Source organism: Furipterus horrens, unplaced genomic scaffold, assembly GCF_987537825.1.
Source record: "Furipterus horrens unplaced genomic scaffold, mFurHor1.1.pri manual_scaffold_12, whole genome shotgun sequence".
Lineage (NCBI taxonomy): Eukaryota > Metazoa > Chordata > Mammalia > Chiroptera > Furipteridae > Furipterus > Furipterus horrens.
The window spans coordinates 98,390,782-98,416,932 of record NW_028327182.1 but is presented as its reverse complement, the minus strand read 5'-3'; the positions used below and the strand labels follow the sequence as shown (position 1 = coordinate 98,416,932).

General features: G+C 56.3%; 1 protein-coding gene across 1 annotated transcript in view; it reads right to left on the bottom strand.

Annotated features, from left to right (window-relative positions):
- CSMD1 (CUB and Sushi multiple domains 1) overlaps positions 1 to 26,151 on the bottom strand; it is a 601,662-nt gene that overhangs the window by 5,389 nt on the left and 570,122 nt on the right. The window contains exons 56-68 of the mRNA XM_090258247.1: positions 23,850 to 24,038; positions 21,065 to 21,238; positions 19,212 to 19,394; positions 17,919 to 18,095; positions 17,209 to 17,388; positions 14,088 to 14,261; positions 13,653 to 13,826; positions 12,150 to 12,223; positions 11,056 to 11,167; positions 9,346 to 9,525; positions 5,314 to 5,475; positions 3,871 to 3,983; positions 3,045 to 3,150 (exon numbers count right to left, since the gene is read on the bottom strand). Coding sequence (XP_090114373.1) covers positions 3,045 to 3,150; positions 3,871 to 3,983; positions 5,314 to 5,475; positions 9,346 to 9,525; positions 11,056 to 11,167; positions 12,150 to 12,223; positions 13,653 to 13,826; positions 14,088 to 14,261; positions 17,209 to 17,388; positions 17,919 to 18,095; positions 19,212 to 19,394; positions 21,065 to 21,238; positions 23,850 to 24,038 — 1,998 coding nt within the window. The remainder of the gene's footprint in view (positions 1 to 3,044; positions 3,151 to 3,870; positions 3,984 to 5,313; positions 5,476 to 9,345; positions 9,526 to 11,055; positions 11,168 to 12,149; positions 12,224 to 13,652; positions 13,827 to 14,087; positions 14,262 to 17,208; positions 17,389 to 17,918; positions 18,096 to 19,211; positions 19,395 to 21,064; positions 21,239 to 23,849; positions 24,039 to 26,151) is intronic.

Genomic DNA, 26,151 nt, shown 5'->3' with positions numbered 1-26,151 from the left:
ATCCTGGAAGATCTCCCCACCACAGGGAACTTCACGCCCTAACACGGAACCATGCAGGAGGAGGGCTTTGTGAGTCACGCAGGCAGCCTGTCTCAGGAAGCAAGAGGCTGCCTTGAGCTCCTAGTGGATTTCGACTATTTACCTTGTTTTCGTAATTGAAAGGGTAACGCGTGCACACGCTATTAATTAAAATGGCATGAAAAGGCATGGAAATAAATAATAAGAAGGTCCCTGGAAATAAAGGGCCCCTTGGCCTCCCCTCCCCCTAGGTTTTGGGTCTTTTTAGTGCTCTTCCAGAAAGTACTGTTAATATATATGATTGTTTCTAAGAAACGGAAATACGGTTTACATGTTTTATATTTGGCTTTTCAAACAGAACCATGTTTTTGGGGTTCTCCCATCAGCACCTGTAAGTCAGACTTAACTTCTCAGGTGTACAGCATTCTGTTGCGTTCATTAAACAGGCTGGGACTTATGTGGCCCGTTAGCTGCTGGCAGGCACGGAGGCCGTTCCCAGCGTCCTTCTGTGAGGCTGCACTGTCGTCCCTTTGCCTGCCACCGGCAGGGTTCTGAGCACACAGGACGGAGCGGGGCAGCGTTTAGGGTCCCTGTATCTGACTTCGCTGCCCTCCAAGGGGGTGACCCGACTCCTGCCAGTGTTATTTTATAGGGGTCCTTACAAGAACATTTGCACCACTGCACCCCCCCCCCGCCCCCCCCCATTGCTGCCTTATTGCTGCTGTGCTGCTGTGGCCTCTCCCCAAAACCAAAGCACCCCTCATTTGCATTTACTGACCTAAGCGTGAGGGTCAGCACCTGCCGGGTGCTGCCTGTGCTACGAACCCTTGTGGTACAGTGGGTGGGAAGGGCTGGTGTGGAGGGTCCTGTCCTCTGCTTACTGATGGTCCGTGTCTTTTTGGAGAAATGTCTATTCAGATCCTTTGCTGAGTTTTTAGTTGGGTGATCTGCTTCCGTTTTTGGGCCGTAGTCACAGACCCTGGGTCCAAGTTCCGTATCAGATCTAGGATTCGCCTGTGTTTCACATTCTTCGTCTGTGTGCGGGGGGATCATGCGATTTTAATGCGGAAACCGATGTATTGTTCAGTTTTCCCCATAAGCTTTTGCATTAGAGTGGTCTTTCAAGCTGACTTAGTTAGTATCCATTTAATGGTAATCATGTTTTGTTGTTTTTTTTTTTTTTAATTTATCTACTGACTGGTGACCATTAAGAGATTGTTTGTTTTTTATCCATAAAAATAGGGTGTAGCCATAACTCTTAAATTAACAGATGTGTCTGAATTGTGACTTAAACACCGACTTTTCTGATCAGTTGATGGGAGATTTGCTTGTGATTCAAATTCCTCCGTGAAGCAGATTGTGCATCCTGGCCACCACCTCCTCATCATGGGAGAATAAGGCTTGCTTACCCGAGCTGGGATTTTGTTAGATTAAAAAGAAATGGGTGATACGGAGAAAATCTGCGATGGCAAAGTGATGGTTTGGGACAGGAGCATCGGAGGAGCAAGCTTGGGTCTTCTGAACGGAAATCCCCGGGGCACATGCCGCAGGGCGGACGGAGGGCAAGGAGCCGCCGACCTGACGCAGAGCCGGAGATTATCTGCTCGCGGTTCGTGTGGGTCCCCGGCCCTCGTTCAGCACCTCCAGCGGAATAACCCAGGAAGGACAGCAACTCGGCCTTTGCCGGCGTGATAAGGTGGAGCTCTTCTGTTTGCAAGGGCTGCGTCTGGAATGGTGCAGGCCACGTGTTTTATGATCAATTATCTTTTTTGATCAAGTTTTCTTTTTTTTTTCAATATGACAGTTTACAGGCTGGTACGTTCCCTTTGGAACCCCTCGCCTTGGTAAGAGTCTTAACGGTGACATGACTTCATTGGTGACGGTGACAACCATCACCGAGTAATTGCACTCACGGCCACGCTCTGCTCTATCAAAGCAACGTGGGCACTGGGTTCTGCCGGCAACACAGAAAGCGGTGGGTGCCCTTCAGGAGAAACGTTGTGTTAACCTCACCACGAAAATGCGTGGTTCCACCTGGGTCCGCAGCACCGGCAGCAGTGGCTGGCGTGTGGAGCGCGCTTTGGCACAAACCAGACACTTTCTCCGCACCTCTGTCGCCACAGAGCTGCCTTCCCCACCGAGATTTTGGAGGAAGAATCAGAATGTCCTAACTCATCTCCAGTCCACGATGACCGAGCCTTTTTCTTCTGTACGTACTGAGCTAAAACTCAGAGAGAGGAGGGGGACCCATCCGTCCGTGTGACTCTCTCCAGTGAGCGTTTTCTCGTGCAGGTATGAACGTCTTTCCGCATCGATATGTAGCCCTCGTTCCCTTAACGGAATCTACTAAATGAAACTATTATTTTCTATGTAATCGAGCGCGCAGCACAAAATTATTTATTTAAGCAGTTCCTTCATGATGGATCTGCAGCATGCAGCGATTGTTTCTAATTTCCACTATGAGAAAACAGTCCTGCCTGAGAGCTCCCTGGGGAGGCAAACGGGTTTTGACGCTTGTCTGTGAAACACTCCAGGGACGGGACTGCGGGGTGAGCGAGTGCTGCCCGATGGGCGCCCGCTCGCCACGCCGGCCAGAGTCCGCACCCGGGGCCCTTGTTCTGCTCTCCACCCCAAATCCTTTTGAACAACTTTGACCTTTTGGTGAGTAACGATGACCTATCTTGTGTCCGTCACACATATTTTTGAAGTTGATTCCCTTTTTGTTGCTCTTTGGTGACTTCTAACCCCTCTTATAATGTCCTTAGGTGATGCCGCTCGCTTAATTCTTTGGCTGCCTTGTCCCCGCCCCCCACGCGGACTCTCTCTGCAGGAAGGACGTTAATTCCGCACTGGGTCCGCCGACCGCGTCCAGCTCTGCGGCGCGCGTTTTCTCTGTTTTGTCACTGAGTTATGAAACGTGCCCGGCTCTGCCGTTATGTTCGAGTCTGTTCCTTTCGCTGTCCCGGCCCTTCTCCTTACCGCTCAGCGGCACCCTCTGAAGCCCGACCCGGCCTTCCTTGGAGAACAAGCTGCGTGCCGTTTACCTTGCCTCTCGAGCTTGAATCTCCCGAAGTCCTTCCCGCGGATGTCGCCCTGAAAGGTGAACCCTCCTCGTTCCAGTCCGGAGGACACCTGCGGGGAGAGGAGGAGGGAGCGAGGTCAGGCGTGTTCTCTGTGTTTACCTGCTATCGCCGGTGCCCCTCGTTTAGCTATTACAGGTGAATATCTTACCTTTTGCCATTCCTTACAGTGAAACTATTTAGTTAGACATTTAAATAGATTGGAACTTCAACTAACATAGAAATTAAGACTCATTTTGACCTCAAAAGTGGGTAGTAAGTTTCCCACATACACACAGGCGAACTGTCCTTTGTAAAGGGGGACAAAACTATGACTTCATGTATGACCTTCATCACGTAAAGCGCACTCTGTCACCACTGTGGGCTGATGTGGCCCCTGGGGTCGGGTGACGGGTCACAGTGCAAACACATACTTAACTCGCAGAGACGGCTCTTCAAGGGCACGTCTTCACGGTCCCTGCCTGTCTGGGAATGGCAGTTTGGGACGTTCAGCATGGCAGCCAGCAGCCTCAGGAAGAGTTCTGTCTCCACCCTCAGGACCCGAGTCCACCCTCCCACTGTGTCCCCGGCGATAAGCACCCATTCGTCCTGGCCCCTCTGCATCTCATCTGGGGACTCGGTTTCTCCCGTTGTCAGATGAGGTACTGCGCCAGGTCACTTCGCAGAGGGACCGCCGCGTGGGCCGGCACAGACGCCCCTGCGCCTCTCACGGACGCCCCCGCCCCCGCCCCTCGGTGATGCCTCCGGGGCCCGCCATCCCGCGGCCACTCACGTAGCCGTCCAGGCCCCAGCTGCTGCTCTCGGCCTTGCTGACGAGGACGTCTGCCGCCCCCTTCACTGGCACGGCTTTCAGGAGCAGGTGCGCCTCCTCCTTCTTGTACACGCCTGCGGGGAGACCGGGACGCGCCCCTGTGGCCGGGCTCACGGGGCGGAGCACCAGGCGTGCGGCCTGCTCGCTCGGGAATGGGGCCCACAGGCGACACCATCACCGAGGAGACAAATTACTGCTATTTTAAAAACCTTCGCTCTGGCACCTGTTCCCTTAAAATCACTTCTCGTCACCTCCCTGGTCTATCTGAGAGGGTCCCGTCCACTTCCCTTTGGCGACTATTTCAACGTGTTTATCCCCTAGAAAGAATAAAGCGATGGGACCTCCATTCTATTCCGCTGTGAAATCGAGCATTTGCTGTTTGTCATGTACTCACTTCTGGGGACAGAAGTGCCACCTTGCCCCGTGACCGTCCCCCTGCCCGTAGCGAGTTTCACCCGCTGAGATTAAAGGAGCAGCACAGCGGTCAGGGTGGCGGACACGCCCAGGTGGCCTGTGGGGTCCTGGGCCTACAGGGGCTAAACGGTCCCGCCTCCCAGCTCCTCATGCATCGGAACGGCAGTGTGACACTCTCGCCCAGAGACGCCGCGGGGGGCGCGGGTCGGGGGTTGCTGGCAACGACAGCTCGTCCCCGGCCCACGGGACACGGACATGTCCCAACGGGCAACAGTGAGGCCGTCTCTTCTGCGCAGAGAACACAGGTTCGAGGGACAGTGACGTCACTCCTTTCAGAAAGCACAGCGGCTCGTCTCTGGTGGGAACCAGGGACGTACATGTTTAACCTCCCAGCGACTGGCTCTGCTGCCGAGTGCGCAGGCAGGGCGGGAAGCCGCCTCCCCGGGCCGCTGACCGGGACGCCGTGGCCCTGCGTCTGAGGCCGGGTCCACTCCCGCCACCCGCGGCTCAGGACGTCTGCATCCGACTGGCCCTCTGCCGCTCTGACCCCAGTTCTGTGAGCGACAGGCAGAGACGGGCGACCAGGTGTGGCCTACGGTTGAAGCTGTCATTGTGTTGTCGACAGCGGGGTGACCAACAGAAGAACAAAAGGAGACAACTCAGGAGGAGCAAAAGCATTAAAGAAAGAGAATATCTAGGGCTGGAGCGAGGGATGCAAACAAAAAGGGAAGTCTACCCAAAAATACAGCGGAGAGCCGTGCCTCTCTGGACTTAAGTCCTACACCTTTGACTTAATACGTGATGTGCGACATCTCCAGCCCGCTTTTCTGTCCTCGCTGTGACCTTCGTGATGAGAATGCCGCCTGGCCTGGTCCCCGAGATGACCCGACAGATGGACGCAAAGCCAACGTCGCAGGCGCGGCGCCCCAGGAGGAGGCAGAGGGGCTGCCGGCCCCAACCCCACCCCCAATTAGGACGGGGCAGGCCTACCTGTCAGCCTCAGCTCCGCCTGGGGGGCCGCGCTGAAGGTGGCGTTGACCTTGCTGCTAGTCGCGTTGAAGCAGTCCACGGTCAGGGTCGCCGGCTGCTGTTTCCCTAGATACTCGAAGTGCCCCTTCCACACCGAGTTGGCGAAGAACACATCGGACGGAACTGCGGGAGGAAACACGGGGCGACTAGCAGACGCAGCGCAAAGACGTGTGAGCGGCTTATACCCGAGAGGCAGACACCACACGCGCGAACGATGATGAAGACGAGGGCGAGGGGGTGCAGGCCCTGCCCTGCATGCGTGGAAACCAAGGGAGCCCAGGTGGGGTCCCGTGAGGGCCAAACACGTGTTTGTCGCTTTGGGGGAGACATATTTCAGGTGCAACACAGACCTGCCGGGACTGGAGTGGGTGTGGAATTGGAACCCCCGACGTCAGCTTAGATTTTATTGTGATTAATGACAAACACGCTCAAGTGGCCCAGAAAGTGGTGACGTTTCGGTAGCACCCAGCGCTGTCTCTGAAAGCGGCACGGAGGACTGACGGGTGACGCTGCCCAGCCTGCACACACGGCCCCACGTGGGCTGCACCCATCCGCTTACGGAGACAGCGCCGCTTTGTTCGCGGGCCCTTTATATGTCAGGCCAAACCCTTTTGTCCTCCCAGGGACGTCCCACCACCGGGGAGGCGCTCGGGTCCCACGCTGTCCCGCACTGTTTGCACACGCACACTCCAGAGAGAAAAGGCAGCGAAGTCTTCTAAAGCATCACCGTCCACGCGGGACAGGAGAGCCCTCCGGAAGATTATTGAGGTATGCTCTCTGTGGACTCACTGATTAGGAAAATTAAACTTATTTCTTCCCAGCTCTGCTAGCAAATGTGTCTGAGCTGCTGCCATTTTTGCGGTGTTAGCGTGGGGTCCTCCCAGGTCCCGGACGTGAGCTGGGTCAGGGGCTGGCCCGGTCCTGCTGGTTAACTAGACAAAAGCCCCCGCAAGGGGCGCCGGTGAGCACGTGCGGTTTGATTTGCGAGGCAGGATGAGAGGTTTGTTTCCCCTCAGCGCGCCTTGGAGCAAACCCACGCGCTTGGAGGCCAGGTTGCCCGGTTGGCCGCTCTCCTGCCTTTGCGGACAGGCCGGCCCGTAACCCACACGGAGCAGCGGGAGAGTCCGGGCCGGACAGGGTGTTACCACGTGAGCCCCACGGGGCGGGGTGGACCCGGCTTCCTGATGACAACGCTTTAAGAAATTAACTAAGAAAAACACTCAGGTATCGACACAGGGGTCCCACGCATCGGCCTGTTGAGCACGGACTTTAAACCCAGCCTCCTGACTCCCACATCTCAGCGGCCGCTTCCAACCAGCCAGCCCTGCGTGGCTTCTCTTCCTGGACTGAGGGGAGTAGCCTTGAACATAATATCGAGGCGGCTTGCTTTCCCTACCAGGACTTTATACCCTCGGGGGGGGGGGGGGGCTGCAGGGGTGCTTGCTGAAGCCCTTCCCTGAAGCTACGCCTGGTGGTGGCCAGCGTGGGGAGGGGGTACGTTAGGTCCTTGTCCGTGGACCGGCCGCTGGTCATTTGCCGTAGGGCAGCGAACGGCCAGAGCGCGGGGGTGTTGGAACGCGCCTCCGTGGGAAAGGACCGTATTTCACGAGCAGGACCCTTCAGGGAGAAGGAGATAAGGTACCGCGATGGCATGCATGCGCTTTCAGGAAAAAAAAGACAGGATGTACTGTTCCGGCCTCGTAAACAGAACGCACGCAGACAGAAGCAGCGCACACACAGCACTGACGCTCTCCTTCCACGGGAGACGGCGTGGCCTGGAGGGGGAGCATCGCTTCCGCTCGGTGTTTGAGTCGAAAATAACAGGTGAACACAGGAGCCCAGAAAGACTGTTTACAAACTCGTTCTCACACGTCATGGGGCACGGAGAAGTGGTCCCTGCAGTCACGCGGTGACATTTTCCCTCGTCTAAGCGTTTCTGTGCGCAGCACCGCACGCGACGTAACCTTGTTTTACACACCGCGCTTGGATGCTGTGGTGGCTCTCGCGTCCGAGAAACGAGGGTTAAAGCCTGCGTAGGGAGAACCTAGGAACGTGGCCTTACATATTCACGAAAGCTTTCTGTTACAAATAAAGCTTGACTTAAATTATGGTTCGAGGACTATCGTACAGTTTAAATGTCCTCTAGATTTATAACACAGATACGGCATGCCAGCGGACGGGCAGCCACGACCAGCTTCACAGGGAATGGGACTGCGTCTCTCTGCTTCGCTCTATCACGCATTCAGCTGGCACCACATACAACAAGCAGCCATGATTCACGTCTCAGGAGGCAGAGGTGCCCGGAGTTTGGGGGTTCCCGGGGGCCGTGGCCTCGCCCGCTGCCGTTTCCTCGTTAGAGGAAAGGCCGCAACCCTCTTTATAAGGCTCTCCATTATACCACTTTCTGTCACCAATATGTGCCCACTGCTGCCTGCTAACTGCCCGGGGCCCCTCTTAACGAAGCAGAGTGAGGTTCTGCCAAAGGCTTTCCTTCCCGGGACGCTCATTCCGGAACGCACCGCGGTGACCAAAGCAGGAGACGTCTGCACAGCCCCGGTGTTCTCCGTAATGGAGACGCCAGCTTGCTCCCGGGCTAGTGGGGTCAGAAACCGGCGCGGCAAGAATCTGAGTCGCTGCACAGGGGAGGGAACAAACCGCTGTACCGGACTGAGATCTATAGCTGTTCTCGTATACAAACCTGGAGTTTTAGTAACTGTTTCATTAACTTCTCTCCCTCCTTTACCTACAAGTAAAAAGACAAATTATCATTTTCAAAAGCATTTGTTTTTTGAATAAAGTTTGAAAAAATGTCAAATCGAAGCAGTTTTCCTTCCTCCAGATTTCGTGGGGGCACAAAACACGCGTCTCTCACCAGAGCCACTGAACCCACGTGCGCCCCGCGGCGCATCCCCGCGTGTGCGGGGACGTCTCCGGGGAGAGCCAGGGCTGTGCTAGCCTGTGCCCTTCCATCTGCTGTGCTACAACAGAGAGCCTTGCAAAGGGGGGTGGTGTCTGTCCATTCCCTGAGCCCTCTGGGGGGTCCGCCGCCCCCAACCGAAAGGTCACGGAACACCTCAGAGGTCACCCCTCCGCTCCACCTCACAGGGCCCCGCCCGCATCCGTGACTTGACAAGCTCATGTCGAAAGACAGCAAGTATCTCTCCTGCAGAACGTTCAATCTGTTCTATCAAGTTAAACTCAACTCGTAATTTCTTAGCGCTTCTAGTTTTGTTACCCGACTACAACCTGTCACTTTTTTTAGTTTTTCCCTCCATTTCTGAGGAGGGGAGGGCACGGGAAGCGTACGTGTGACGCGCGCCTGACTTCAGGGCTATAATCGGCCCAGGAAACCAAGACTGCAGTCGTGGGTCTTACCACGCATGTACGCATGGGGTGTTGATGGGGCTCGGGGCTCGGGGCGCGGCCAGTCTGGGTTTGGGGGGGAACCCGGAAGGTTGGCTGTCATCACGCCTGACCCAGAGTTACTCCTCTCTTTTGCAAATACACAAATCTGTGGGCAATTCATGTGTCACGTCCATGTTAATTGCTTTAGTAATTTAAAAATTTGAACCCGTGTCCAGAACACGTCCACGTCTATTCCACCGGCAAACAGCTTGGGGTGTGAAAAATAACAGCGTTTACTTTGCTGCGCACCAGTGCTTGGTGCTCTTTGTCTGTTTTCATTAAAAACATACAGTTTCCAGAAATACGTGTTACTGCCCCTTTAACTCATCCTGCTTTTCTTCAGCCAGACAGGTCTCGTCTTTGGGCTGAAACGCGGTCGGCACACGTCACACCTGCCTGTCGCCTTCGCCCGCGCCTCCACACCGCAGACACTGCACACACGTGCACACGTGGCCACACACAGGAAGCACGGGGGTGGGCGCCCGCCGCCGCGCCCACGGGGCTCCGTGCGCGGGGCCTCCCGCCTGCACACGGGCTGCAGCTCTGCCCTGCGGGAGGCCGGCTGCCGCGTCCCCTCCAGCAACTTACCTTTGCAGACAGGCGGCTTCCCCGTCCACCTCATGTCGGCCTTGCATGTTCTGTGCTCGGATCCCCCGGCCAGGAAGAAGCCCGGGTGGCAGGTGTACACCAAGGTGTACCCGAAGGCGGGGAGGTCGATGGCCCGCACGTCCGCGTGGGCCGGCGTCTCGGGCTGCCTGCAGGCGTGCGCTGCAACGGTATTTCCTCCGTTAGGAAACGGCGAGGCGCGCTGCGTGGGGACCTAACGTGCGTGTCTGAGGAAACGAGGAACTGGGGCGACCGCTTGGAAGTGGCTGCAGAGTTACTTTACGTTTTACGCTGAACCCAGCATCCACCGAGGTATCCCAGCACCCCCTCCCCTGCAGCTCCCAGCGGAAGGAAAAGCTGGGGCAGGTCTGCTCCCCCTTCCGTCTCTCCCTCCACATGTGCATACAGGTGGGTTCACACTGTGAGTATGCAGACAGAAATTATTCCTGTATTACCATTTAGTAATCACTGTATTATTTTCCATAAGAAAAACTACACACCTACTCTTGCCCCATCCCTGTATATGTATCTTCTTCTCTGCAAATGTGTGTGTAATTACGCAGAGAAATTTAGACCCGACACCATAGCTCTGAAATAAACAGGTTACTGTTGATATTCCATAAAGGTAAACAGTGTGTTGAATTTCCTTAAAAGACCTGTCCTGGAAGCTAAACAAACACGGCCAGGCACATGGTTAGAAATCGGCCTTGATTTTTCTCTGAGGGCAACCAGCAAGCTTACTACTTAGTTAAATGGATAATTAATTAGTTTTGGTAAAACTGTGGTGTGTGGTTAGTAATTGAGTTATTATAGATTCTTTTTTACTTTTAAAATATAATTTAGGGATACATAAGGTTTTAATGTTTAGATCTCAAATAACTTCTCGTTCTTTATAAAGTTTATATACTGATGTATGTCTCAAGTAAAGGACTTGGCAGGTGGTTATAAAATAAGTTTGCAACAGTAAAATTGTGACTGTAATTGTCTTAAGGATCACGGTATTTTGTACTTCAGCAAACTTTAACGTAAGGAAGATGTGCTGTTAGGAAACCACACGCACACATGTGTATGCATGCACATGCACGCATGTATCTGTAACACCCACATACACCGTTTGAGTGGAGATTTAGGGGAGAGCTGGTAGCTTGGAAATAAAATCTCCCCTCGTAACCCTGGTCAGCACACACGGAAGCCGTGGCTGATGGGCTGTGCAGGGAACTTCGATGCCATCCCCCACGTGAGGCTGAGGGGCCAGGCTGCTGGGGACGAGGCCCTGACTCACTGGCCGTTCACCCGGCAAGTCTCTGGGTGCTGGCACCTCCGCCAGGGGTGGAGATGGACCCCGAGGAGCCGGTTACGCGCACGGTCATGTCGCACAGACTTCCAAAGCCTGGTTTCAGATACTGCTGTTCCCGCTCAGACACGGGACCTCGCCCACTTTGCTCCCCACCCCCCTCTGATCCACCAGGTGTGGGCTGGGGGCGGGGCAATCCCACTCCCACCAAACCCCCAGTGGATGCTGACGCCACCAGCCCGAGGGAATCAGACTTGGAGAAACACTGGAACAGCGGTTCTGGGCATGACAGACAATCAAACGCACCAGGGACAGTCCCTCATCGCCTCCCTAGAGGGGCCCCTCCCCAGCCCTGGCAGGCACGGTGGTCGCTGCCCGTGCAGATGGGCTGCACTTACGTATGCACTCGGTCTGGGTCCCACTCCACGTCAGGTTGGCGAGGCAGGTGCGTGTGGTGGAGCCCTGGACATGGTAGCCCTTCCGGCACCTGAAAAACACGGTGCTTCCCACCTGGAAGGGAGATGGACAGAGCTCAGAGGCGCGGCAGGGGGGCTGGCTGCGCGGAGGGGACACGGCTCTTCCCCGTGAGCTGGGACTGCTGGCAGCGGCGCACACAGGGGAGCCGGGCTGTCCCCGCACAGGGGAGCTGCGTTTGCTCGTCCTCCTGCGTCAGGCACTGTGTACCCGTGTGTCAGAGCGTCTCCCTGAGGCTTACGGCGGTCAGGAGACCTGATGGAACATGCGCGCGCCTTAACAGCCGGGACCGTGAGGGTTTCCTTTGCCCGGGGAAGGAGCACCATCAGGAGGTGGCGTGTGTGTCAGAGCCAACCCAGCGAGGGCGTCTTGGGTCTCGGGAGAGAAGGGAGAAGTGGCTGAAGGGAAGACTTATTCCACGTGCCAGGGGTCTCAGCTCGAAAGCAGCGAGCACATTTAACTGCTTGCAGACACCCCTGAAGCCCCTCGATTACCGAGGAAGGTCTAGACGTTACATGTTAAGCTTCATTATGGTCCATTTTTAGTGATTCCTCTATTTCCTGAAATGTTAACGTACTTTTTACTTTAAAAAGTCAAACGCATGTTGGGAAGTGGTAGCGGGTGAACTAGCAATGCACACAGTTCTAAAGCGCACGTGAAGAGCTCACGGCGGCCCCTCGACCTCCGGGGCTGGAAGGCGTGGACTTAAGTATCTGCCCATTACTTGGGTCACTAAACGGGGTCCTTCCTTGTGAGAGGACCCCCCTCCCTGGAGGACCGCCACGCCAGCTCAGCCGACAAAACATGCAAAGTGTGTGTTTTCCCAGGGAACTCGGTCGGGACGTTACTGCCGTGTGAATTAAGATGAGACGGTGGTCTCAGTTTTGACAGTGAGTGGCCCGGACGCACTCCGTCTGGGCAGAGAGGACGCAGCTCAGACACGGCACACGCACGTGGGCACGTTTCACACCAGTCCCACGCCACACTCCCAGGAAACGTGGTGGATACACGCGCATACCTCATACCCTCTGGAGCTGTTCTGGATCCCGAAGTGCGGGGTGCCAGGGTCCGGGCAGGTGTTATGAGCAGGATCTGAAATTTACGAGGTAAAGGCTGTAACGGAGCCCCCGCGGGTCGTCAGGTCAGGGCCAGCGCTTCCCCTAAAGGGTCTCACGGGAGTGAGGAGGGTGTTTTGACTGATGTGCGAGGCGCTTTGTAGGAAAACTGGAAATTAAATCGTCCTCAGCTCCTTCGTAGACATCTTTTCAGATATTAATCTTTAGTGCTTGAGCAGCTCTGAACCGCTGTGTTATTTTCTGTGTCAGGATAAGCCCAGCCTTTCTCCTGCTCTGGTTTACGTTTTCCCTCCTGACACGTGACGGTCGGCGGATGATAATTCCCTGCCTCCAATGACCACCAGTAACGGTCCTTTGTCCTCCAAGACCATCTGTGTTGGTCATCCAGGGCTTTACTCAGTTTTCCTAAATCAACGTTCCTCAAAACTGAGGAAATACACTTCATGCTTCAAAATGGAAGCCTCTGCTACCCCAACATGGACATTTTCCCCAAAGCGGGGGGCTTGCGCCATCGAGAAGCAAGAAGCTTTATGGCTGGATTCTCTCCAGCTGGTAGTGGGAAATTTTTTTTAAAAAAAGGTTTTCAAGAGAAACTAAGCTACTGGGGAGAAATTCGTCTTTAGTATAAAGAGAGCTCCGCGGAGCACCCGCAAGCACTGGGCGGCAGCGAGCGTCTCGGCGACCAGAGCAGACGGCGCTTCGCGGGCATCGTGTCCAGCAGGGCCTTGGTTTTCATGTGGACATCACTCAGTTTCTTAGAGAGCAACCAAGTCAGATCATGAGCTGCTCAGTGGGGACGCGCGGAACCCCCGCGCTTTGGCCCGCAGAGCTGGTGAACAATGTCCGCCCAGCAATGACAATGACCTCAGGGGCCGCAGCAGGGACCCTGTCCGAGGGATCTGGTGTCAGGGCCGTGGATGCTGTTAACCAGTAGAATTTCTATCTGAACGGAGGCTGCACCTAAAAACGAGGGGTTTTGGACGTAGAGAAAGTCTCTTCTGATGCGCAAGTTTCATTCCCATGCTCTATGGTCATGGGAACGACTGCAACCAGTCCAGCTCGTTCTGTGGGGACTGAGGTGACGGCAGTGTTAGGGGAAGTGGGACGGCGGGGTAGCTGTCTGCCCTCCTGGCTGGGGTTGTTCCGCAGAATGGCAATAATGACACCGTCGGGGACGCTGTGGGGCCCGGACGTGTGCGCCTGGCAGATGATGGGGACCGGAGGCGGGGACCTTGAAGTGAGACACCAGCATCGAGGAGCCATGAGAGCCGGTTTCTAACTTGAACTCCAAAGTTGTTTGCACGATTTTAAGGGGGAGTCAGGTCAGTACTGACACAGGGAATCATCTATGAGAACGCTCTGTGGCCACAAATGACCTGGTCTGAGAACAAAGGTGTCCCCCGCCCCCACACGCCCCCTTCACCCCGCTACCCTGCCGTCATTACCGATGCATGTGGGCTGCACGCCGCTCCATGTGCCATCCGCCTGGCAGGTCCTGGTTGCAGACCCCACCAGCACGAAGGGCGCCCTGCACTGGAAGGAGACTTCCGACTTGTAGGTGAAGCTCCTGCCACTGAGCCGGCCCTCCGGAGGGGTGCCTGGGTCCCCACAGAACACGGCTGGCAGAAACAACAGGGAGGTCAGGTGGCGGGGACCCTGGGTCAGCTGACCCGCCCACCTCCACCACCTTTGGCTACAACTGTCAGGTCAGTGGGCTGGAGTGTGCCCTCGGGCAGTGCAGCTTCAGAGCTGATGTTCACCTATTGGAGCTGGGTTATAAATGACACAGGGCGGGCTGTGTCCTCAGGTGTCACCTCAGGGCTGCCTGCTGCTGCTGCTGCAGAGGTGACCCGGGGGCAAGCCCTGCGGGGGGGACTTACGCAGGCACTGGGGGGTCTCCCCCTTCCACACGCCCCGGCCTTCGCAGGACAGGATGGCAGGCTGGGACAGCTGGTAGCCGGCCACGCAGCGGTAGCTGATGCTGGCACCCCAGCGGAGGTCGGTCCCCTCCACGTCTGCGTGCTGGACGTGAGGCGGCGGGCTGCACAGGACGGCTGTGGGCACAGAGCACACGAGGTTAGACAGCCCGAACCTCCCGCTGCGGCCACCATGCTCGGACGGGCCACACTGGGTCATCGGTCACAGTGCAGCGTGGAGTTTGAAATAAAAGAACGACTGAGGAAGACGGGAACCAGAGCATCAGAACTCTCCCCTGACGTCTCTTCGTTTATTTGGATCAGCGCTCTGTGAACTTTCCCTCTCACGGCACACAGACTAGTTACTAAAATTCTGCGGCAGACCAGAAAGTATATTTCCTGCCCATCTGACAAAAGTAGGTGTAATTTTGATTCATTCACACTGGAGGGCTGCTGCTGTGTTGGCTGCTGACATTTCTTTTTTTAAGTTTAAGAATCTCAGGGAAAAGCGGTCGGTGACCCTGTGCGTCAGGTATTGTGTTTTCAAAATCCTCAGGGCGCCCAGTTGGAAACTGTTGATTTGAATCAAGGACAGAAAAGCCCAGCGAAGCGCGTTGTCAGGGAAGGCAGAACTGAACCTGACATGCCCAATATATACAAGGCCAAGCAAGACAGACTCCTGTTCAATCTGTCCTTTCACGGCGGTTACCAAGGACAACGAAATCCGGGCTTGGTCATGTGACGTGGGTACAACCTTGTGAATTTATAGACGGAGAGAGGTGGTCGGAATTTCTCCACTACCTGCATTTTTTTTCTTTGTGTAAAGATAGTATATAATTTACGAAGACGTGGACCATCGATCCATTTGCTGAACGATTAAAACAACAAATGCTTGCGTGGTTAAAGAAGGTTCCGGAACCTGTCAGTGTCTTCCAACCGCCTTGCAGCCGGTGTTTACTCCGCGTGGGGGGCCGCAGTGCAGATGCAGTTGCCCAGGCATGTGCTGGGTGGTGCGGCCCCCCACCCGCCTTTCACACGGCAGCCGTCAGGCACGGTGCACGGGGTGGGGGTGGGGGCCGCCCGAGGCTCTGCTCTGAACACCCCCCTTCCGAACTGCAGCCATGACGCCAGTCTGCGGGGGGCAGGGCCACGGGCGTCACCTAGGAATCTCCGCGGCAGACCCACAGGTGTCCTGGGTTGGCCACACGTGTGCCAGGGGCGGTTTGGGCAGCAGCAGCAGGGACCCGGCTGCCGTGTCCCACCTGTGTTTCCGTGGGCGCTCACGTGCACGCTGCCTCACGGGAGGAGACGCATGTCACCCACCCCGTCACACCCTGCGGTTGGAAACGGGCCCTGACCTGGCCACTCCGCCTTCTGTCCACCGCTCCATTGTGTCCACAGCTGTTTCTTGAGAGTCCATGTGAGGGCTGGGGCCGGACGGAGGAATGTCACACTCAGGGGTGACGCCGGCGGCGGGAGTGGGACCCACGCAGATCCCCGCGCACCTGCCCTGCCCCCAGCCCGCTCCCTCGGCCCTCTCAGCAGGCCCTCTGCCCACCCCCCGCACGCCAGCTGCTCAGGTGGCTTCGGCCTGCTCCGCTCTCCCCCCCACCCCCCTGCACACCGTCTGCGTCTCTGCAGGGGCCTTCCCTGTGGGCGTCCCATCCCCCAAAACATCGTGGGGCCACGTCCTCCGCTGTTACGAGATGATGGATGAGCTCCTCTCTCCGGCCTGACTCTAAGTCACGTCCACCAACGCCCGTCACGTCTGCCCGGGGCTGACACAGCCGGTTAACGCGCTCGCCGGGAGAGGGAGGCTGGGACTGGTGGGACTGTCATTTGGACGCTGGCTTCCCCACTCCTGACCTGCGACCCTGACCAGCACCCAGGCTCTCTGCGGGCCAGGCTTCGCGTCTGCGGAACTGAGCTTAGAGCCGTAGGAGAATCAAGAGGGATTGTTCTTGGAACACTGGACACCGTGAATCAGACACTACCCTGTCCCGTGAGAACTCCTCACCCTGCCCAGATTCTGCGCTGCAGTGCAATCATGCGTGACCATTCCGGGGATCACGGAGAGACTTTCTTTACAATCACGCGGTAGTTTCTTTCGGAGAGGAGAGTGCCTCTTTCAGGAAACCAAGTGCTTGCCTGCCAGTCGCCTTTTCAAAGGGAAGCCACTGTTCCTGTCAGTTTTCCCACGATCCCGCATCTTCCCTTCACCCAAAGCCTTCCCCAAAATCCATCCGCAAGCATCACGGAGGCCCGGGGTGCAGCACCCCGATTCGTTTTTAAACTCCAGTTTCGTTTGGATAATAGCATCTCTGTCCATGTACCCGGGTGTCTTGGTTTTGAGGTGTTATTTGATCCTTATCTTTGTCCGGGTGGGACAGGAGTGAATCTTCTTGAATTTAAAATCCCTCCCAGAAGGTGAACTTCCTTCAGCGGGTGAAAGCTTCGACATTTCGTTTTATTCGTGAAGGGAGCTGCCTGAGATGGAGACGCTGTGTCCGAAGAGACCCCCCTTTGGTTTGAGACGACCCGTGACTTTCACGGACCCTAAAGCAGGAAGGCGCCCGCCCTTGGCTTCTGTACGACCCTGTGTGCCGCGGCCCAGTCCCCTGGGGAGCAGTGAGCCTCTGGGACGTGTTCCAGCTTTGCTGGTCTGTTGAGCGTTCCTTCTCAGTCTCGTGATTCGTGGGGCAAGACGCGTCCTTTAACGCTGGTGCTGTGTGAACTCCTCGCCGGGTTTTACAAGCGGGGTGAGAATCCCTGCTCGCTCAGCAAACCTGCGACCACCGCGAGCGGCGCGGAGCGTCAGTCCGCCCCCGGGAGCCCAGCTCCAGCGCGACAGCAGCCCCCCTGCCGCCGCCTTTCCCAGCAGCAGGAGGTATACATTTCGGTGTAATATGCTTTCTGATTGTTTTGCAAAAGGAGGAAGGAAAATGCAGTGAGTTAACATTTGCAAACGAGTCCACCAGGGTTCCCGGCCCGTGGAAGGACGTCGCACGTGCTGGGAAGTGAAATAAACGCTGACTCAGCAATGACGTCTATGGGAAAGGGGACGCCGGCGGGCAGTGACACCGACCTTGGCAGGCGGGCTTGCTGTGGTTCCACGTGCCGTCCGCGGTGCAGCGGAGGGTGGCCGCCGCGGCGGGCTCCATGGTGTAGCCGGGGTGGCACCGGTAGCTCACGGTCTTGTTGAAGGTGAAGTCTGTCCCAAACCGGATGCCGTTGGCTGGGGCCCCTGGGTCCCCACAGCTCACCACTAACACGCGGGAAACAAGAAGCAGAGAAACACAGAATTATCACGAAATGAATCCCCTCACGTTCTGTTCAGAGCGACTGACCGTGAACTGACAGAGCAGCCCGCTCCTCGGACGGTTTTGTTGACCAGGTTTTGGAACCACTCAGCTCGATGCTGCGGGCGCCTGGCTGCCTTCCCCGTCAGTCCCTAACTGGGCAGGAGTGTGCCCGCACCCCAGGGTCAGGGAGAGTCTGCAATCACAGAAGCTGGCACCTCTCTTATTGCCCTGCAGACGATGTGGTCGGCAGAGGACAGACCTGGACTTGTTTTGGCTTCTGCGTGACAATAGCCAGCCCCACTGGCCATTTAAAGTAGTTCCAACTATTTCAACTACATAAATAAGAGCAGAAGAAAAAACCTAAAAGTGTCAAATAACTAGAGTCACAATATCCAACAGGTGCCCGTGACATATTAGAGCGTCAGAGCCACCCTTGCAGAGAGAGACGCGTTTTCCTCGGTCCCGTTGCTGCCGCGGGGGCCGAGGTCCTGACCTGTGCAGTCGGGCGCCGCGCCGGTCCAGGTGCCGTTGGCCGTGCAGTGCCGGGTCGTCAGCCCCGCGGCCCGGTAGCCCTCCCAGCAGGCGTAGACGACCGAGCTGGAGAACAGGATGCCGTCGCTGCTGACGATCATGCCGTTGGGGGGCGTGCCCGGATTTCCACAGGACACAGCTGTGAGGGGCAGAGGCGGGGTCGCTGCGGAAGGCGCAAAGGCCGGAGCCCAAAGGGCACCCGTGCAGCAGGGGCAGGGTGATCGCAGGATAACGGAGCCCACGTTCCCCCGGGGGGTGTTTAACGTGCATTTCACTCCCCACCGCACATCCCCCTCTTGCACGTTCCTGATTTTCCGTTCTGTAGCTTATGACACAGTCAGGTCACATACAGCAGAGTGAGATGGCACACATGCATGTTTCTCTCCAGTGATCTACATAACATGTAATGCAGGCAGGGCGGGCAGCGCCGGCTAGGAAGAAGGAAGCCGAAGGAAGCCTGGTCTACACTTCCTGCATTGCTCCTGTGTGAGCTCACTCAAGCCAACCAATCTACAGAACAACGGTTTCATCCACGTGGAAACAGCGGTTGAGTTTGTGTAACACTTTCTACTTGAAAACTAAGAGAGGCTGGCATGCAAAACACTTCTGTCATTTCGAGTCTCAGGCGTCCGAATTCCAGATCAGTTATTTCCTGGACTCCAGACAGGTTCACGATGCCCAGCGCACGGGGCCCGGGCAGCCGGGCCCTACGTGACCCAGCATCTATGAAGTGTCTGTGGCACCTTCCTGCTGTCATGGGATGCATCCCCATGTCCTGCTATTCCTCTCTAATGTCCCAATAAAGCACATTTGCTCCAAAACGTTACACAGGGGATCCCCCTCGATTCTGCTGCCTCACGGTGCTCCGTTCTGGCCACGGTGCGGTGGAAACAGCGCGGGAATGGAACCCTGCTCTGGCTGCAGAAATCCCAGCAGTGACCCCCTGTCCCTCGGCTCAACTCCTCACCACCAGCAACCGCAGTCCGTGGCAAACCCCCCTGAGGTGGTCATGAGGGCACACGCAGGAGCCAAGGGGTATGAACTATGTCACATGACCTTCCGAAGGATTAGGCAGGCTACGTCCGTATATCCACTCAGTCCTGTCTGTCTACGACTCTGATACACTTTGGGGGGAAAGAGCGTCACTGTGCCAAGAGTCTAACCCTCCAAGGCCCCGGCCACGTCACGGGTCAGCGCAGAGGGACTCGCGTGGTTTGACACAGGGCTGCCTGGTCGCGGGCTGGGGCTCACTCACCTGCACACGTGGGCTGCAGCCCAGACCAGGACCCGCTGGGCAAGCAGGTGCGCTCGGGAGAGCCCCGCATCAGGTAGCCCACCTCACAGGAGAAGCGCAGGAGGCTCTTGGTCCTAAATTCATCGCCGAGCCGAGACCCGTGTGCTGGGGTCCCCGGGTCCCCACAGAACCCAGGGCTGTCTCCTATTGGACATAAACACACACAGCTGTACACAGTGTGGTTACACTTGTGTCAAACAGAGCCGTGACGCTGAAAGAGACCGAGAAGTTACGGAAATGGGGACGGAACAGGGGCTACGGCCACAGAGAACCGTGGCAGCTTGTGCGGAAGGCTTTATCACAGCTCAGGGACGGCAGGCTTCAGGCAACCGCTCCTGCGACCTGAAGTGTCGCTCGTCTGTTGAGATGTGGTTGTGGTCGTGGTGACCACCCGTGCGCTCGGGAGGAGATCCGACGCTGATGGGGGCGGCGGGGGCAGTTAAGACTTGCTCACTGGAAGCATCGCTGTGAACTCGAAAGGGCCACCAGGGCCCAGTGCGTGGGAACTCAGAAACGAGGCAGAGAGAGGCCTGATTCTCCCGAATGATGCCCGAGGGGCCGGGTCCCTGCACACTCACTGCCACGAATGCTTACTTAAGAAACACGCGTGGAAAAACTAGACGGCCACTTTTTCCAAGGGGACAGGGCGCCGTGGAAGAATTCAGAGGAAACAGAAGAGGAACAAAGGGCGAGTAGGACCAACGGAGCTGAAGCCAGCATCCCAGCCGGGGTGACAGGGACACTCTGCACGTCCATGGAACAAAGCAGGCCACGCAGGTGTTTATAAGTGAGGATGACGAAGGAGCAACAGAGACAGACGCACAGACGGAGAGCAGGCTGACGGCTCTGGGGCAGCCGAGGGGGTGGGGGACGGAGCAGAAAAGAGCTCGTGGGCACAGACAACAGGGTGACTGTCGGGGGAGGGGGTGCATGGGGGCGGGAGGGGGTCTGGGGGATAAGTGGTGATAAAAATAAAATATTGGAACTAGCTAAAAAAGAGGCGTATTTAGCTGAAACTAAACTATTAATACATTCAAATTAATTGTTTCCTTATGCAGTATTTCAAATAATCACCCAATGTGTCATCACGCACCTGTACAGCCATCACACACCTGTACAGCCATCGCTCACCTGTACAGTCATCACACACCTGTACAGTCATCGCTCACCTGTACAGCCATCGCACACCTGTACAGCCATCACGCACCTGTACAGCCATTGCTCACCTGTACAGCCATCACACACCTGTACAGCCATCGCTCACCTGTACAGCCATCACTCACTTGTACAGTCATCGCTCACCTGTACAGTCATCGCTCACCTGTACAGCCATCGCTCACCTGTGCAGCCATCACACATCTGCATAGCCATCGCTCACCTGTACAGCCATCACACATCTGCACAGCCATCGCTCACCTGTACAGCCATCACACACCTGTACAGCCATCGCTCACCTGTACAGCCATCACTCTCTGTACAGCCATCACTCACCTGTACAGCCATCACTCACCTGTACAGCCATCGCTCACCTGTACAGCCATCACTCACCTGTACAGTCATCGCTCACCTGTACAGCCATCACACACCTGTACAGCCATCGCTCACCTGTACAGCCATCACACACCTGTACAGCCATTGCTCACCTGTACAGCCATCACACATCTGCACAGTCATCGCTCACCTGTACAGCCATCACACACCTGTACAGCCATCGCTCACCTGTACAGCCATCACTCACCTGTACAGTCATCGCTCACCTGTACAGCCATCACACACCTGTACAGCCATTGCTCACCTGTACAGCCATCGCTCACCTGTGCAGTGGGGCAGGGCTCCACTCCAGTGACCATCCTCTTGGCAGACTCTGGTGCTGTTGCCCACAAGGCTGTGGGCCCCTTTGCAGGTGTAGTGAACTGTGGCCCCGTATGTGAACACGTCTCCCGTGACGATGGCGTTGGCAGGGACTCCTGGGTGCCCACAGGATATGGCTTAAGAAAAAAAAATTATTGGGTACGTCATTCCCATTAAACCACCTCTCGCCGGTGAGCCTCCCACACAGACCCCCACGCAAACACCCTCGTGCCCAGCATGTCCCCTCCCCGTGCAGAAGAAATCCCCACTTCCTAAGTACGCCTCCCCCACCCCGAATATCCACATATTACTGACGACAAGAAAAAGTTCTGTCAATGAAGAGTTTTTATAAATCTTATTAGAGTAGTTTTGCCTAAGGTAGCATTTACATTTAGGTTTTTCAAAAGTACGTCGCTCTACGTACATTGTTTTTCCATCTGCCACTAAATGCATCCCAAAGAAGCAGTGTTATTTAAAATGTTGGAAGTTAATGCAGATTCCTCAAAACTGTTTCCACGATTTCTCTAGTTAGATGACGATAATCATGTACAATACTTCGGGGGGGAAAGTCTGTCTCACATGCTTCCTCTGGGAGTTCTGACATCTGGGAAAATGGCGCCGACAATTTTTCTTTGACTAGGTAATACTCCAAAACATTGGTCAAATAGTAATAGTAAGTTATTGATTGGGTTGTTTCTCAAGTTATTCTATAAAATAATTCCAGCATTCCCATTCATTTTCTTAAAATTATACCAAGTCAGGTCCATAATTTATTCCTAAATTGCCCCTCAAAGAGCCATCTTTTGGAATCTAGATGAATACGGGATGATGCAGGTTCTGTCTCCCTGTTGATAAAGCCCCAAGTGAGGGCCAACAGTGCACAGATCTCATGCACCTGCAAGTAACTAACTGGACTCACGTTGTCAGCACGTTAGTCCAAGGCCATGCGGTCGCCACCCAAGGGCCACGGCATCGATGAGCAGCGGCCCAGAGTGACGCGGCCAGAAGGCTGGAGTGAGGCGCAGCGCTCACCCCCAAGCCACGGCAGCCCCCCGAGAGACCCTGGCCCACTCAGGGAGGACAGGGCAGCCGTCCCTGGAGGAGCGTGGCGGGGCCCAGGCCGGAGCCCGAGCAGACGCTGACCTGAGCCGCGTCAGGTGCAGGAGAAACGGAAGGGAACGCGTCAAGGGAACCAGCACCGCGACCCCCGGGAAGGCGGCTTGGCTGCCGCGGGATGTGTGGGAGCCGGCACTCCTCTGAGGGTCTCTGCTCCCACGTTCCCGGCAGTTCCAATCACCCATGACAACGCGTGGCGGGAGAGCCACCCCCCAGGAAAACGGGGGTCACGAGAGCCTCCTTCCCAGAGGCCAGGGGCTCGTTGGCCTCGTCACCAAAACAAATGAAGTCTCACGTGAGCCCAGGAAGGCCTCAAAGAAACATTTGGGGAGAAAAAGAAAAAAAAAGAATTTCTCTGTAAACTTCCCCTGTGTGAAGGCCAAGCAATCCAGAAACAGGTGAAATCTGATGAAGACCCTAATGCGTTTATCGATGCGCTTTTGGTCTTATCAGGCCGTCTGCTTGTTTTTGAAGGTCACCGCCCTCTCGGGGGAAACTGCCGTATGGTCACAGTCAGACTTGGGGACATGCTGCTGTGCAGATCAGAAGGGGTTAGGAAGGGCCCTGATTTGCAGGACGAAAAGTCTCCAGTCCCCATCCATTCTGCAAATGTACTGAAATGCTACAATTCCAGGTGGTGGAAAGGCGCACCACCTTTTCATTCCACACAGCTCAACGCGTGTACAGGCCTCCACGTTCTCCATGCACACGGAAGGAATACTAAGAAGACGTGAGATTCATTTTAAGGACTGTCTTGTTTCTGGCGGATTTTTCAAAGGCCAAGGAGGATAACCCCTTTTCCAGAATTTCAGACTTTGTTCTAACAAGATGACCCTCTTTGAGCGCAAGGAAAATGTGCTTTTTTAAGTAAAAGAAAGACGAGAGCTGTTTATGTTAAAGAAAGATGTTCTTGTTGATCTCTGTGGTATAAAGTATACTGATGATAATTTTTTAGGGGGTTAACATGGGGATCAATAATTTCTTGTGCTCACAAAGGCACCCCTGCTCTTGAGAGCAGTATTCCTTCCCCGGAATTAACCACGCAGGTCAGGAGGAAGGTACTGACAAGATGCTGTTTTTTTAATCATAGTTACTACTGACTCAAGCAGAAGTGCTCACGAGACCCAAATTAGCCCCTTAAAGTACTCCCCAGTCTGGCCGCAGATAGGAGGTCGACGGACGGACTGTCCCTACCAGGGCCTTGGCCAACATTTCTGAACCTGGGTCCGCGCAGGGAGAAGGAGGGGGCGTGGTGCCGGGCACCCTGTCTGGCCCGTGTGGACTCAGCCGTCTGCTGGGCTGAAGCAGAGACCAGCGGTATGAGGACAGACGAGACACAGCAGTCCCCGTGGGGACGTGGCAGGGCCCGTCTCTCCCTGGGGCCAGCTATGTGAGCATGCCAGCGTCCCCACTCATCACCCCCATAAACAAGTTTGCGTTGTGTTGGTGACTTCTTGTCCATCTACCAAAGCATCACCATAATGAGTACGATCTGTGACTGCGGGTGGAGGAGTAGAGAGGATTAAAGATCAATCCCTTTTGATTACTTGGAAACGAAACCAAACCCAACATCGGTTCTGTCGGTGTTTTATAGGGTTCCGCAGCACCGGAGCCCAGGGAGCCCCCACTTACCCAGACACTGGGGCAGAGAGCGGTCCCACAGGCCGCTCGCCGTGCAGGTGAGGGCAGATGAGCCGAGCACGTAATAGCCCTTCTTGCAGTGATACAGGACGCTCATCCCGTAGACGAAGCTCTCGGGGGACCTCTGCTGGCCTTGGCGGACGGCGTTGCCCACAGAGCCTGGGTCGGAGCAGTTGACCACTGGAAAAGACGGCATGACACGCGGCGCTCAGAGGCAGCTGTCCCTCACCCCCCGAAGCAGGCAGGGAGAGCGGGGGCCCCTCGTCGTGTTAGCAAGTCCACCAGGCGACAACACCCCAGCCCGGGCTCCTCACGAAATCCCACTCCCTTGTGAAATCGGCTGATTGCTTCGGGCCATTAGGATTCAAAGCCGTCGGGCAATGTATCAGCGACTCCAGGCCACGGGGCTTGTTACCCTGTAACTATTTACTAATGACAGGCTTCTTCCGCATCAAGCCTGAAGTCCGTTTTCTCGGTTCAGTGTCTATGTTACGAAAATGACCCAGCACCCGCTGAAGTTCATTTGTTTAAATGTTGGCCACACGTGTGTTTTTGGACAGCCGGAGACAGCGATGACCCAGCTGCCCTCCTGCCTGCACACACGGATGCTTGAGTGTGTGTCTGGAGCGATTTCTGCACGCGCCTAATGCCAACGCCACAACAGCTCCTCTGTCCACGCCTCCTGGACGTGCACATCATGCGCCTGTCCCCTTGCGGAGGCGCCCATGCGTGCTGGGCTGTGGGCTCCGGTTAATCCGAACGGCGCTCCGGTGGCCTCCGGGAGGGATGTGCTGAGGAGCAGAATGGGGCCCAGGGACCGTGCGGCAGGGAATGGACAGCTCCCGCCGCGGGAGCTGCACCCTCTCCTGAACGTGGCCAGGCAGCCAAGTCTCAGCCGCCCTGCAGGTCCAGCCCTGCGGCTGCCGCACCGCCCTTCCCCTCGGAGCACGGACGTCCCGGCCTCAGGGGGCAGGGGCGGGGCCCGCAGAGCGTGACGAGGTGCCTCTGCACGCTGTGGAGCGATAGTCCTGGCTTTTTAGAAAACAACCCTGAGTGACAGAAGAGAGAGTCAGCTTCTCTGGGGTTAAACCCACCATGTCGAGGGGCACAGGGGGGTGTTTTGGAGGCTCTGTAGTTCATTGCTTCCCCCAGAAAAGTGCACCCGACCACACTGAAATAGCAGGACTTCCTGCCTGGAGGAAGCCTAAGGAACGTGACAGAGCAATTCCGTCTGTCACCTGTACAGTGTGCACGGGCCCCGGGGCCCTTAGAGCCTCCCGTGGGTCAGCAGGAGCGAGAGGGGGCCGCCGGGTGGCTCCTGCGTCAGCACCAGCGCTGAGGACGCTGCCGCGCTCCGTCGGGGCTGCTTCCCCCAGGCAGGCCGGAGACGGCACCTCGGTGTCCTCGTCTGAGAGCAGAGGGGCCGCTGGGCCATGGGGCGGGGCGGGGGGGCGCCCTGAGTCTCGTGCTCACGTGACTGCCTGCGACCTGCTCCCCGTTTGATCTGCGGTGTGATGCGCTGGTCCCGCTTCCCTCAATGTGACCTAACCCTGCGGGGGCTGAAAGGGGGCACCCAGGAAGCGGGCATCACTGTGGGCCTAGAGCTCAAGAGCAGGGCCGGCTGGAAAAAGAAAAAGGGTGTCATTGGCCAAGAAGGGGTCATTGTCACGGTGACGAGATCTGACCGCCTCCTTCTCTCTGCCCAGAAATGGGATGTCCTCTGCGAGACGCCGTGGCCAGAGGAGGAGACTCTAGAATTCCTGAGCTTCATACCCAGTCGCTCTGAAACCAGGGCCCGGACTCTTCCTCAGTGGCCCCTCTCGCCCCTGCCAGTCCACTTGGCGTCCCCGTGTCACGAGGCGTGGCCACGCCCGGTCTGCTGCCTCCACAGCCCCGTCTCGTCACTGCCCTGCACTCCTGACCCGGAACTGGGTGCTGTCCCCCGTACAAGCTCACCTGCCCGGTGTGCAGGACGGCGCTATCGTGAGAACACAGCCGAGCATTTGTCTCCTTTAGTTCCTCGCTGTGATCGCAAAGCCACCAGGGGAAATAACCTCAGCCCTAGCTCAGCACATCAGATATGTCTTCTGTAATTTTAGAACTTGTAGTTCAGGTGGAAAAGGTAATCAGTTTCCTCACAATGGAGCAAACAACAGAAGAACAGCTCTCCCTGGATGCGGGGCAGTCTGGCTCTGCCACCCGAGGGCGCCCCCGGCCCTGGGACGAGTCGGGTGACTGACCGGGTTTCCCTGGTGTCTCTGCTCCATGTCTGAACATCCCGGCCCGATCGTGC